The sequence below is a fragment of the Anoplopoma fimbria genome, chromosome 6, assembly GCF_027596085.1.
Source record: "Anoplopoma fimbria isolate UVic2021 breed Golden Eagle Sablefish chromosome 6, Afim_UVic_2022, whole genome shotgun sequence".
NCBI classification, from domain to species: Eukaryota; Metazoa; Chordata; class Actinopteri; order Perciformes; family Anoplopomatidae; genus Anoplopoma; species Anoplopoma fimbria.
The window spans coordinates 23554479-23568399 of record NC_072454.1 but is presented as its reverse complement, the minus strand read 5'-3'; the positions used below and the strand labels follow the sequence as shown (position 1 = coordinate 23568399).

Below are 13921 nucleotides of genomic sequence, written 5' to 3'. Positions count from 1 at the left end.
AGAGGCCCACATGGCTCACTAACCCGAGCTCCACGGATTAGGCGGAACAGAAGTGCCTACCTCCTTGTTGTTACTGTCAAAAAGAGGAGGGGGGAGTCAGATACACAGAGGGACCGACCTACCTACCCATTAGCAGTGGGGATCGAGCGGACAACTGGAGGTTAAGTTGTTCTTTCCCATGAGAACAACTTGTGTTGAATATTTTCTGTGAGGTCAGTCCAAGTTTGCTTCTGTTTATCAGTGCAGGTTGAAAAGTTTGTTTGTTTGGAGCACTCCACCATCAACAAACTGCATCCATAAAACCATGGACTAGTTGCTGCGGCAGCTTTTGTCTGTATATCTGCCAAAAACACCTAAATGTCTGTGAGTTGCCAGCTGCTAATGGCCGCTGTTACTGCTCTCTTTTGTTTTCAATATTTCAGTATCACTGCTGTTTAATGTTTTACATGTCCAGGCTGTAGATGCACATTTCCTCTTTGGAGAAACGTATTTGTTTGTTATATGAGTCATGTTATTCTGGCTGTCTGGTCTTTGGTTTTATACGGGTCGGACAGAAACACAGGGGAAATAAAACCTTATTTGTGTTGGTTTGTTCATAGGTTCACTTATATATCAACGGTTTGCATTAATACAATGTGAAAATCATATCCCAATAGATGCTCAAATATCTTATCGACTGCCTGAATATAAAGTCTAACTAAGTAGATATTTTTGTTTATACATAAAGAAAATAACATATGAAATGCTCTCAGAGTTATTAAGTGTTATTCCAGCTGAGTGGAAATGTGTTGTCCTGATTTATATACAATTAAAGTTCAACGCCACTTAAGGTAAACAATGCATAAATCACCAGATTAGATCAGATTGTATTTAGGAGTCAGAGTAATCAACACAAATTTAAAAGGTTTTCTTCACTGACAAAATTATAACAAAACAACCAATCTGTATTCATAAAAAGTCACATTTATTCCAAAGTCATTTCAAATATTACAAATCTGCATTGTTCGGGGGGCGGACCCCCACCAGAGACACATGAATGAGACATTTATCAAAATAATTGCTCAGCGTCCATTTCGGATGCTGAAAGTCGAAGCATTCCAGGTTTGAAAATAAACGGGAAAGAAGCTGGCGTACAGAAACAATAAATGAGTTAGTTAGGCCAGTCCCGCTCTACAGGATTACTGCGCAGAGTGAAATCCACTAGCATCCAGTGTGGCTTTAGGATAATCCCATCAGAACTGCAACAGCACACTGTACTACAGAACACCCATGCCTGTTAGCACTGAGGAGAGCCTATAGTGAAGGAAAGGTTAAGGTGACAATCCTTGTTGAAATAATACTTAACACAATGACTTCTACAAGACAAACATTTTAACAGCCTGCTGCCGACAAAGCACCACGTCTAATGATGCTCGATTGTATTATCTAACTAAAAAAAATAATTGTAAACTAGTTACAGAGAAAGAAAACTAAGTCAATATTTGCATCATGGAAAATACCTCTCCTGGAGAAAATCTTCATATAAAGCTCTGTAACATGAATCCATTTGAAAAAAATACCTTTTTCTAGGATACTAATACAAGCCTGAGTTACCCACATTAATTGTTAGGCATGTCTGCAAGATAATACTGAGTTAATTTGCACCTCTGCTGCCTGTTTGAATTAATGAGGACATGTTTTGATACTACCATACTTTCAGTCTGTTTCTAATAGTCTCCCAATGTATGGAAGACAAGCGCTACACTGGCAAAACTTCAGCCTATATATGCTCAATATTAAAAAAAATTTTTATCCTTTAACAATGTCTTACCAGTCAGCTACACTTAAAAAGCAGACATCAATAGGGAGCAAACTTCTGTCGATCTGATTTTTTGATGCCGGAGACCGACATTTTTGCAGTGTAAGGGCATAAACCCTGAGCTAGGCTGGAAGCGGCTGCTGGGTGGACAGCCAGGAGAGGGAGAGATTTCATGCCAAGCAGGCTGGAAATGGGGACGGCGTAATGTGGGCTCTGGATGGTTTGTAAGGTGGAGGGAGAGTGGACGTTAATGGTGGGGGTTGGGGTGGAGGCCGCCAGGACAGCCATAGAGGTAGCAGCGGTGGAGGCGTTGGGAGCGGACTGAGAGAAGCTCATGTTGAGGTCAATTGGGGTCGCAGAGGAAGCGGCCTGCATGGTGTATTTAGCCATCTCTAAGCTGCAGGTCGTGACGTTTGGAGGGGGAGTTGAGATGGTGAAGGGGTTAAGAGGAGACGGTGGGAAAGGAAAAGGGGGAGAATGGGTGAGACAAAGGAGAAAGGGAGGTGAGAGAGAGGAGAAAACATAAGTATCAAAGAAGGAACGTGTTAAAAAGCAGAGTCAACAGAGAACGGAGCAGTGAGATGGAACAAATCCGGCCTCACTCTGAGCACAATAACTCTGGTGTTTGGATGTCTTATCATCAAGCGGCGATGTGATGTCCTGCTGGATGAGGCGCCCTGCGTAATGTCTTACCTGGCGTTGATGAGGTACTGGGCGACGCTGATGCTGCCCGGCGAGCCCGTGATCGTGACTTGGCGCATGGCCGAGCCATCAGTGGCACTGGCAATTTTGATGTGAGCTCCAGAGACCTGGCGGATCTCATTGATCTTGCTGCCTTGTCTTCCAATTATGCAGCCAATAAACTAGAGAGGGAAAGAGTGGAAACATGTAAATGGCAGAACAGGTCATGTTTCCAGTCTTTTCAGGAATACAATTTCAAAACAGCATGAGGAAGCATCTTCCATAGTGAAAACCACATTTCCAGCTGTGATAATGTAACAGCAGAAAACATATTACTAACACACCTCACTGTAATTGTATGATCACATGAAATGTGAGTTAACAATACTGTGAATCTTGTCACTATAAGCCTGGCTTCTTTAACATTTTCATAAATAAACGTATTCACTTTGTTAAATATTGACACCACTGTCATGTCTGTGTCAACAAGATTCCAGGAAGTCACTGATCCCACCAAGGACAATTATCCCCCCTAAAACCACAACCTGTCGTTTTTATGATTTGCTTTTTTCTACGGATTAACAAAACATATCAGATATAATATGTTAATTAGTGACAGGGCCAGACCAGCTGTTTGCCTGTCTGCATAATGCTTAGCTAACTGACTATCTGATTTATTACTTAACATCTCCCTGTGTTTGCTCATGCAAAACAAAGGAACATTCCCACACATAAAAATCACCTCTGTATCACCTTTTTTTATGGTACACCTACACACAAATACAGTACACATGGCAATAAAAGAGGTGAATGAAGACAAATCTTCATTTGTTTTCTGTTGTGTTTTTTTCATGGGAATGTGGATCTTTCAGATTCATTTGAGCAGTGACTCTAGTTTTGCATGTTCCACATTGCATGGTAAGTATGTCATGCGGTGTGGGACTCGCACTGGTCTGCTCTTGGTCTCGACTTGGTCTCAACCCCTCAAAGTTTGGTCTGGATTTAGGTGGTCCTGACTACAACACTGTCGTTACAGCTGTCCTCTTAGAAAGTATTAATAAATCAAGCAGCATGAGGATTATCTGTGCGAGTTTTTGTGCTGGGAGAACACAAACAATGTGGCACTTACATCATTGGGTATTGCCAGCTCTTGTGAACTTGTGGGGGCAGATACATCAAATCCTGCAAAGTAGGACAAGAAACGTGAACAACAGCATGGCACTAATGGCTTCCACATTCAATGCATGACGAGTTAACCTACTTTATCACTGGTACACTCCTATAGGAACATGATAATAGCATTTGGCAAGAAAATCTTTCCTGACTGACACATTTACTGTATAGACATATACATTCTATGCACATATTTTGAATTTCTACAATAAAATAAGCATTTTCTATTAAAATATGAATGTTACTAATGAGCTCTAACACACCAGTCCTGCGTACATAATGACAGTGTTGTAATGTTTTGTCCTCGGTTAGTTGTGGCAGAGTATATGAGTACGTGGGGGGGCTGAGGTCAGGGATGGACTGGCCAAGAAGTTAGATTTGGAAGAGAAATGTTGCAGAGGTGGAGGATGGGGTCGAGAGATTAGGATTTGGTTTTTTTTTGGAGAGGGAAACCGGGCAAATGGAGTTGAAATTTTGGGAGGATATGAGAAATCGTGAGAAATGGTTAAATATTTACTAAACTGTAAATATTTCTGACATTTTTCACATTCCCCTCTCGGAGAACGGTGCTGTTTTTTACTTTTGTATTTCAGTCTGTCTGCTTCAATCCATCACACACTCTTTTGGATTGTAAATATTTCAGTGACTAACTTTCATGTTTGTTTATAATAAACTAGTTTGGTGGCTTAACCTTAAAACGTCACTATCCTACTCACTATTCTGTTGCTTTTATCTTATTTTCTGGTACAAATAGATGCAAATGCCGATGCAAAACCAAAAAAAACAGTTAATTTCAGTTATATTCATGTCTGTGTAAAGCCACCTTCTACAATAAAAAAGAAAACCTGTGAGAGAGAGTCTGTAAACTCTGAGAGAATGGAGACATCCTTGTTCCTCTCTAAAGTGACAGGGGTGTTGATGATGTGATTCGAAGAGGAGTGAAGACAGGGGGATAGATGGACTTCCCCGGGGAGCCGTGGGTACGTACCAGGGAAGGTAGGGTTGCTCTGCCCAAGGGAAGGGAGGGGGATATGCTGCATAGCCAACTGGTGAAGCTTGGTCAACTGCAGGGTAGGAAGGAAGTTAGAGCTAACCAATCAAACTGGATTATTATCAGAGGAGCTGACAACTGCAATACAGAGCCAATCTGAAGTTCACAAACATCACAGATAGTGAAGAGATCCATTCCCTTTTCAGAGAGCATGCTGGCTTCTCATGGCAGTCGTCAGAAAGTACAGTCACAAAGGTATCACTGATCATGAACTCTTACAATCTTCACTTTCATTTCAATCAATGCATGCTGCTATAACAACAACGTGTTAGTGTTAGTAATGTCAACAGATCAGGGTTATTGAATTTCATCTTTGCAGAGTAGGGTACACAGATGGCGGAGTGGTGGCTTGGAGGGAGTGGGCAAGGGGAAGGTCAACGGGGTGGATGTCAGCAACTCAAATGAGCATACTTACATCTTGGTGCGCAAAAGCATACTGCCCTGGAATCGCAAAAGCCTGAGAGGAATAAGAGAGGAGACGTGGTTGTATGACCGGGATGTGCAGACGTGTTCGAGCAAGACACTTGAAATGGGAATTTGTCACAGAGTATAACGTGTGAACTCAGTGCAGTGAGTGCCTTTCTGAAAATCCATTCTCTTCCACTTTTCCATAGCTCTAATGTGTATGGATTTGATGGAATTTCATCTAAATGTCATCTGCTGCCCCCCCCTCTTTGAACATGGCCAGGAATCCAATAACATAAACAGATGTCTGATAGGTCAGAGCGCACTGTGCCAAAATCAGGACAGCAACTGGCTGGCTCATGGAAAGCACAAGCTTTAGTCACGACATCTTTCAGGTGTCACACTGCAGGGGAAATTATTTTATGTAAATGACTGTCATTCATATCTCTGACACATTACGGCTTGACTGAATACTTTCGAATGTGATCGTTGCCTCATCATACCGCTCGGAGCATTACAATATGAAGAGCTTACTGTTGCATAATTACACAAATGTGTCCCTCTAGTGGTGAGATGCGTTTAATGATCAGCATGACTGAGCTCCCACAAAATAAGGAGCATATTCAATTGTTGTGCTTTTAAACAGAGCTGTTTAAAACCATGGCTAAATAACTCCTACATTGCTACTTACTTGTGCAGAGTGTTGAGGTGCTAATACTGCATGGGCTCCAGTGGGCATGGCCTTGGGTCGGTAGGGAATGGTCGCTCCTTTTGGTGGAGACTAGAGATACAGACATGCAACCAGAATTTATACACTGCTACAGGTGAGAAGAGAGCTCTCACTGCCACCGGTGTATTTTATATCCCTTTTTTAAATTGCCTGCTGAATATTTTTATTCCCCTTTCATCAGTTGAGAAAGTTACATGAGAACCTTGAACCAAAACAACTTATGATACAACTGTGAATAGAACTGAAAATAGGTGGTTGGTAAGATTTTTTTTTGACAATACAATGAGGTCAGGTGGAGGCTGGACTTAAATATAAACTCATTTTACCTTTTAGTTTTTATCTTTTATTAAAAAAAAGGGATAGGTTACACATCAGCGATTCCCATTCCCATTCTGCAGTTACACAAGTGTCGAGAACTCAACTAACTTAACTAGTTCAACTCAAGAGAAATTATGATTTGATCCACAGGACTGGCATTCCTCTGAGCTTTGGGGGTATGTCTGCCAAAAAAAGAAAAATTCTAATAACAGGAACAATATATTGAACATTTGCATCTCTCATGAGGATGATCATAAAGCTTTTGCCTTGCAGGAGTAAAACATATTCAATATCCTGAATGTGCTACCTTTTAACAGCTCCTAAACAAATGTGACATTCAACGCCTAAATAAAGTTGCTGAACGTGAGGATCATCTGCTGTCTGACAGCGCTTACCTCCAGCATGACAGAGCAGATGTGTCGTACACACTGAGTGATGGCCTGTGGAGTGCCGGAGATTGTGACAGCCCTCTCTGTGGAGTCCGGCAGCATGTCTCCTGCCACCTGAACCTGAGCGCCTGTGGTCTTGATGTTGCCAGACAACAGAAGAAAAAACAAAGGCTATTTATTGCTGAAAAGAGCACACCATCGCCCAAATTGAAATGCTGTTTCAAGCACCCGCAAATTACCCCGAACACATTTTGACATGCAGGGAGCAGCTGCAAGCCAAATAGCAATGTGTGCTCCAATATTTGAAGAGGCGCACACAAATATTGTCCATTCAGAACGAGCGTTCACCCTCCACCGATCTTTACAGGCATAATCAGAGGAATTTTCATGAGCAGCAGACGAAGAAGAAAAAAAATACACATATTTTAAGGCAGAGAGAAACAAGTGAGATGGAACAAACAAGTTTGACTGGAGTGCTTGATACTTGAGGTGGTGAAGCAGCAGGGAGGATGTTTTCTGTTCCCTTTTTGGGTGCTGAGAAATAACTTTCTGATGGAAAATAAGAAAATAGAATAGGACTCCTTCCCTACCTCTCTGATCTCTTTAATCTTGGAGCCTCCTTTGCCAATCAGCGAGCCACACTGGCTCCCTGGGAAAACCAGGCGCAGTGTCACAGGTGGTTTGCTTGTCACGGTGCTGTTTGTCATTGCTGCGGTAATATCCTGAGGGAGGATTCAAAAATATTTTTTTAGCACCGACTGAGAACGTCAGTTTTATGTGACAAGTCAATTGTTTTTGCAAGGAAAATGTGCATTCCCTGTCATTCTGACTTCAGACAACATCTTTAAAGAATGTTTTTTAAATTATCGTGTTAAACAGAATTTTAATGAAGATATAAGAGAAATGTGAAAAGTTGCATTGGAGTTTGTTGCACATTTGTTTGTCTGTACCTCCTCAAACTTCTGAGCGATCATGGAGAAAGCCCTGAAAATGCCCTCTGTCGGTCCTGTGATGGTGACTATTCTCTCGGGGGACGATCCCTCTGAGATGTTGATACGAGCACCACTCTGGAAAACACAAATCCCCCAATTATTCCAGCCTCAATTTGTTGTAATTGGTCTGCCAGAACACATTAAATTATACGTGTTTTCACATTAGGGGTGTCAGAGTGAACCCTCACCTCCTCCCTCATTTTCTTGACGGTTTCTCCTTTCTTGTGTCATGTAGGGGAATACAAAACAGTAGACTAGATTAGTTTGATAAAGAGAAGAAAACAAGGCAATCAGGGAGAAATCAGTGTGATGCTGATGGATTGTAAAAAAATCTACCTTCCCAATTATGCTGCCAACTTCCTGTGAATGAAGAGACAACAAAGCTTAACAAGCAAGATCTTTGTACATTTAGAGCAGCATGTAATCATTTTAAAAACAATGGCATGCTATTACTAACCATAAGGATATTACAACATAAATAAACTCAATTATTTGAACTATTTCCTCCATATCTGTCTATTACCTTTCCATGCATCAGCAGCCTCAGTGTCAGCGTTACATTCAGACTCCCATCTGAAGCCATTTCTTCCTTGTCAGACATTGTCCGTGTTTTCCTTTAATGTAAACCTTCTGCAACAAAGAAAGAAATTGTTTAAGACTGTTCCTGTGCATTACAAAAGAGCTCTGGTGTATTAGTAGATTATCTTATTAAATAAAGAGGAAACCCACGAGATCCTAACTTCATTACAAAGTCAAACTGTGTGGAGAGTAGTGGATTTTATATGAGCTCCACGTTCCAATTCATTTCCAGCCGTCTTTGTCTGTTTAATCATTCTGCTTTCTTATCACTGCTCATGCTAACTACCCTGTTCTTCTTCTATTTATTACAGTCAAACAGCTGCAGCTGCAGGAAATGTGAAATGTATCATTTCCTGTGCTCAACAGGATTTTTTTTCTGGGGAAAAGCTACCAGACACAGCAAATGTAACAGCTTCCATGAACTGTGTGTGAGCTGCATCATCAGTCTGCAGAGATGAAATGCAGAGTGACCGGAAAAATGCTCCAAAGTATAAAAAGACCTTTTTATGCTGTTAGGAGACAACTTCCTTTTTTTTAGGTTTCATCAAGGAACTGGTGCTCTCTGAAGAGTTTTGGATCATTGTTTGTTGTCTGACTGTTTACTTGTAAGCGGGGGGGAAATAAGCCTATCACTAGGTGCAATCTTCACATGGGGCCACATCTTTAGTTCCTGCTAAAAACAAATTGTGTGTCCCCCGGATAAGATAAGATACAAAGGAAGCCACTTGTGCTGTGGAGGCCTGAGGATCAAGTGATGTGTGTGTGACTGTCTCTTAATATCACACCACACAATGTCCGCTCTGTTGCGGCCGCGTATCCAATTCGTCATATTTGCAGAACAAATAAAGAATGTCTCGATGCAGTGTAGGAAGGGCAGCTTATTGCACCAAAACTGACTGAGAGAATACTTCAGGTCTACAAAGGACCATGGTCACCTTGTTCATTGGACCATGATGGTTCTGAGAAAGGCTTTTTGCATTTACTTTTAACAATTAGCTTAGTAAAGCTCAGTGTTTGAGAGAGACATTATGCACAGATAATTGACTCAGATAAAGCATTTAAAACCAGTTGGCTTAATGTAAATCGTAGATGAGTGACTGCGCATGAGGTGTTGCCAGTTAATCCACAGTTTAATTCAATCCTACTCCACGCTTTGAACAGTGAGTGCAATGACCTTTTTGGGAAATAGGTGTATTTGCTTAGATTTCTGGTGAAATTACAAGATCTATACCAATCTCATGTCTGTGAGGTACATGTTAAACTGTAGCCAGTTAGCTTAGCTTAGCATAAAGACTGGAAACAGCTAGCCTGGCTCCATCCAAAGATTATCCGTCTACCAGCACATCTAAAGCGCACTAATTAACAAATGATATCTCATGAGTTTAATCCTTATTGAAAAAGTGTACAAACAGTGACCAGCATCCAAGCAAACATCAGAGATTACTGGATGTTATAGCTCTCAGCTAAATTATATTCTGGCACATAACCAACATGAAACAGCAAATTTTCATTGTTTTTTTACCTTATTCCTAATCACTGTACGGACTACACAAACAAGATATAATGTGGTAATTGGTGAGCTTTATAGGGGTTGGATTTTGTTACCTTTGGAAAGCATCAGGCTAGCTGTTTCCCCCTGTTTCCTGTCTTTGTGCTAAGCTAAGCTAAGCTAACCGGCTGCTGCCTGTAGCTTCATATTTAACAGACATATATGAGAGTGGTATCAATCTGCTCATCTAACTCTCTGCAACTAAGCATATCTACCTATCTCTCCTCCCACAGACCCCTGTTAAGATACTATAAATACAAAACTCTCTGCTGCCATTCCACATCTAAAAAAAAGACCAAAAATGAGTGTGGGTTTTGACTCAACCACCTTAACTCTAAAGAGAACACATCTGGCAGTTGTAATCCGACGAAATGTGGCAATATCAGTAACTAACAAGTACATAAATAAAACAGTCTTCCAGGAGCAGAGACAGGTTTACAATAAGATATTGTTTTGGAACATTCCAGTGTTAATAATATCACTCGAATCGGCATCCTAAATAAGCAGAGGGTGTCTTACTGTTAACAAAACTAAAAAACAATCTCTTCTCTGTGTATCATTATAAAGTTACAGTGAATACATCAAATAAACAGCAACATCCCTATCTAATCCTATAGGCCGGGATTTGTTTAGTTAATGCTAAGACCCTTTTGACCCATTTCTGTCACCTCGAGCACGTCAGTGCCCACTCAAGACTTCCGAACAAAACACTGGTGCACAACAGCACCCTCAGAGTATACATGATAAAAACAGATAATATACAGGAACCCAGCTCCCAGAGCAGTGACAGGCAGAAATGTGTTTCAGACAATACAAATAAATAAAATAAAACCAGGGCATTAATCCTTGAGAGAAATGGAGAACAATGTCTAAGTGGATTACTTTAGGGGGTTTCATGTACTCCCAATTTTAGGGTAGAACAAAGCAAATCTTAACATTCTGAAAGTTGTAATGCAAAGATTATTGTATTTTACAATATTATTACATACAATAGGGCTTCAGTTTAGGAAGCAAAGCTCCTAAATAGATAATAATTCAAACAATGTTCCATACATTTTCAAACAACGTGTTAAATTACATATCTTTATCATAATGAAAGTAACCCATGACTTAACACTTCTTAAATATCTAAAGTAACATTCTATTTATAACGATCACATACGAGGTTATAAGCATTGGGGCCCAGCAGCATGGCATTCCCCCCTCAACACAAAGGTTACACTATCGGAGATTCATGTCTGGTTTAATTTGATAATCGATTGTAGCCACAAACTATCTCTGTAGTCAAGAGTGCAACAAAATGCATTTACAACACAGCAGAGTACTGAAAAACAACCAGCACAAATCACCTAATGGGAGTCAGGAGACGTGCATTAGAATAAAGACATGCATTCTAAGCTCCCTGTAAGTCAGAAAAAAGGAGGGCTAAATTAGAAGTTACTTGAACTTAAAACTTCAAATTTGCATCTGGTTATTCCCCGGACATTACTGTAGTCTGCAACATTGTTACCCGTAGAAACTGAGATGTGAAGGAATCTGACCCTTTTGGCTCAGTAAAGGGCCTGTATTCAAGAATGATAAGTTTAGAGTACTGACCTTATATACAAAATATTCTTCTTCTGTATTTCTGGTATCTCCTAAATGAACAGCCTTTTAGTCTGCAGTCCGTGTTCAACGTTTGCCCCCTTTGTTGTCAGTTATCCACAGAGTGGACAGATGGTTCCCTGTGCCCTCAGACCGGCTGGAGCGGAGGCTGGCTTTGCTATTAGTCCCTCAGCTTAGCCCAAGATAAGCCCCTACGCAGGGCAAGTGAACCCGCATCTCTTGCCTAATTCTCCCTGTCACAGCCACCAAAGAGGCGTTCCTCCGCACGAGAGATCCACAAACTGAAGGGGCCTGAGGGCAGGGCAAAGAGGCTCTTTGGCTGGACACTGTCCTGTGCAGATAGAGCAGGCTACAGTTACAGCCACCACAACAACCCAAATAATAGAGAGCCTTAGCCTTTTTCAGTCATTGAAAACACACATGGAGACACTGAAGAGAGGCTTTGTTAACCAGTGTTGCCCTGAGACTAACAACCCTGCATGACTGCTGTGTTCTTCATTAGATTTTCAGAGAGCTTCCTGCCTGCACGGGGCCAGATTTTCTCTAAAAATAAATCACCCTGTATGAAATCTGTGCTTTGTACAAGGACCCCACTAATTGAGGGCTGGGAAGGACAATGTGCCGTTTGAGGTATTTAGTGATGTTAAGCACAATGTCTTCATGGGGCGCTTCTCTCAACCCCCACACCCCCACCCACCCAATGCCTCTGCCCTTCCCCACACCAAGCCCTTCTGCCCTTGTAATGAGGCCATACTGGATACAATACAGCCCTGCACAGAGAAAAAAAATGTATTCAGCTGAGCTTCAAAATTGTGAAGGAAATTAATCAGTGAAGCATAAGTGGCATATTTAATTACTACTCACTGCGTTGCACGGGGACAATGATGGCTGCTGTGAGCCTCATGGCAGCCATCTAAGCAGGCCATAATATTCACTTCTAAACTACGATTTCAATACAACTTCCAAGTTTTATATCTGATTAAGAGGATTTAATGTCACAATGAGAACAAAAAGATGAACGCAATCCTTTAAAGCAAAGTTTTTTAGCCATTCTTCTCTTTTGAGGGTCTTTTTCAGGATGAGGCTTGGTTAGGTTACAATAAGGGATTAAGGAAAGGTTAAAAAAAGTCCACGACAGTAAAATGAAACTTATACAACAGTGTGTTTTCTACTTCCAGACTGCAAACAGACTCAGAACCATAACAAAGCTATCAAAGCTTCCAAGGGCATGGCGTCTGACAAAGTATGGAAGAGTTATTTCTATCCTTTCAGAGACCATGAGATGATCTGGCATTTCATGCCAATCACTTGTGACTAATTTTCCCTCCTTCATGTACCTTGTGTGTCAATGAGATTAAGGAGTCGGGGATTATATGTAATGGGATAACTGTGAAGCCATTGCTTAAACTTGTTGGTGTAATCAGTTACAGTTACTAACAGCAGCGTCAAATAAAGAAAACCCTGAAAAGGAAAGGAAAGGGGGTCATAGCTGCACTCAGTTTACCTAAACTGAAAAAATGGCTAAAGGATAAATATAATATATACATGGTTCTTTCATCATTGGTTTCTGTAACACACAGCAGGTCTAGTAGCCTGTCATTAAGTAATCATTACATAGGAATTATGCCCTAATTCATATTTTTTAAAACTATTTTGAATGCCAAGCTCTTTGAACTAATTTACTTCTTCCTGCGCAGTGTGTGTCAATAAGATAAATGTAATGGGATTACTGTGATTACCGAGACATGTTGGTGTAATCTATTACAATTACTACAAGCTGTAAAAAAAACAGTTCAATTTCCATGACTAAAAGAAAGAAAAGGATTATGAGAACTGAAAGATTAAGGTAATCTTTTACAATGAGAGTAGTAGCCATTGTTTTAGTTTTTTAAAGACTTTTTGAGGTTTGGGATTGGGTTTAGGTAATGAGTAAGGGTTAAACAATGAAGATCAATAAAAGTTGACCCTGAAAAAAATGAGGGGGGAGGGGTACATGGAATACACAAAGGATGGACTTACATGCTTCTTTCATCATCTTTTGTGCGTAGTTATAATGAAACTTTTTCAGGCCTGGCAAGCTGACATAACATAACAATCTGATGTATCACCATGAACGCAACTAATTTACCGTATTTGTCAATCTATGGCTCTCATTAATATCCAAAGCATATAGGTCATATATGTATACATGCATTGACCACAAATATCTAAAAATGTCACTTGTTTTTCAAAGTTTCATGTATGTATGTATGTATGTATGTATGTATGTATGTATGTATGTATGTATCTTTTCATGAGGAGACAAATATACCAAATTATGGAAAATGGTATATTTGAAATTCCTTTTCTGAGTATGGATTATATTGTCTTTATATTTTGGAGTAAATAAAGAAGTACATGTGACAGAACATTTTTCATACCTCAGCTTTTGGTTGGATTTCAGCAACATCCTTTACGCACCTTTTTATATAACATTACCATATTACATATAAGAACAAACACTGTAAATACTTTGTCTTTTCAAACATACTGCAAAACAAATTGAAAACTGCATATGATCCTGCATGATCCCTATTCATGTGGAACATGCCGATGTAAAGTGATGCATGGCTATATTTTTATATTACATATGTCAAATACATGTACACATA

At 40.3% G+C, this 13921-nt stretch overlaps 1 protein-coding gene across 3 annotated transcripts; it reads right to left on the bottom strand.

Moving 5' to 3' along the window:
• Positions 1-1085: 1085 nt before the first annotated feature.
• zgc:110045 (uncharacterized protein LOC664755 homolog) lies at positions 1086-11489 on the bottom strand. Of its 3 annotated transcripts, none has more exons than XM_054599912.1 (13): positions 11262-11489; positions 8061-8167; positions 7874-7897; positions 7726-7758; positions 7496-7612; positions 7136-7267; positions 6552-6680; positions 5800-5889; positions 5119-5160; positions 4641-4716; positions 3609-3661; positions 2492-2661; positions 1086-1293 (listed from the first exon to the last, which is right to left on the bottom strand). In XM_054599912.1, the coding sequence occupies exons 2-13, from the start codon at positions 8136-8138 to the stop codon at positions 1257-1259; spliced, it is 981 nt and encodes a 326-aa protein (XP_054455887.1). In that variant the 5' UTR covers positions 8139-8167; positions 11262-11489; the 3' UTR covers positions 1086-1256. The 3 variants fall into 3 exon arrangements, with proteins under 3 accessions (XP_054455887.1, XP_054455889.1, XP_054455890.1); XM_054599914.1 differs by lacking the exon at positions 11262-11489 and adding an exon at positions 8267-8285; XM_054599915.1 differs by lacking the exon at positions 1086-1293 and adding an exon at positions 1838-2195.
• Positions 11490-13921: the final 2432 nt, after the last annotated feature.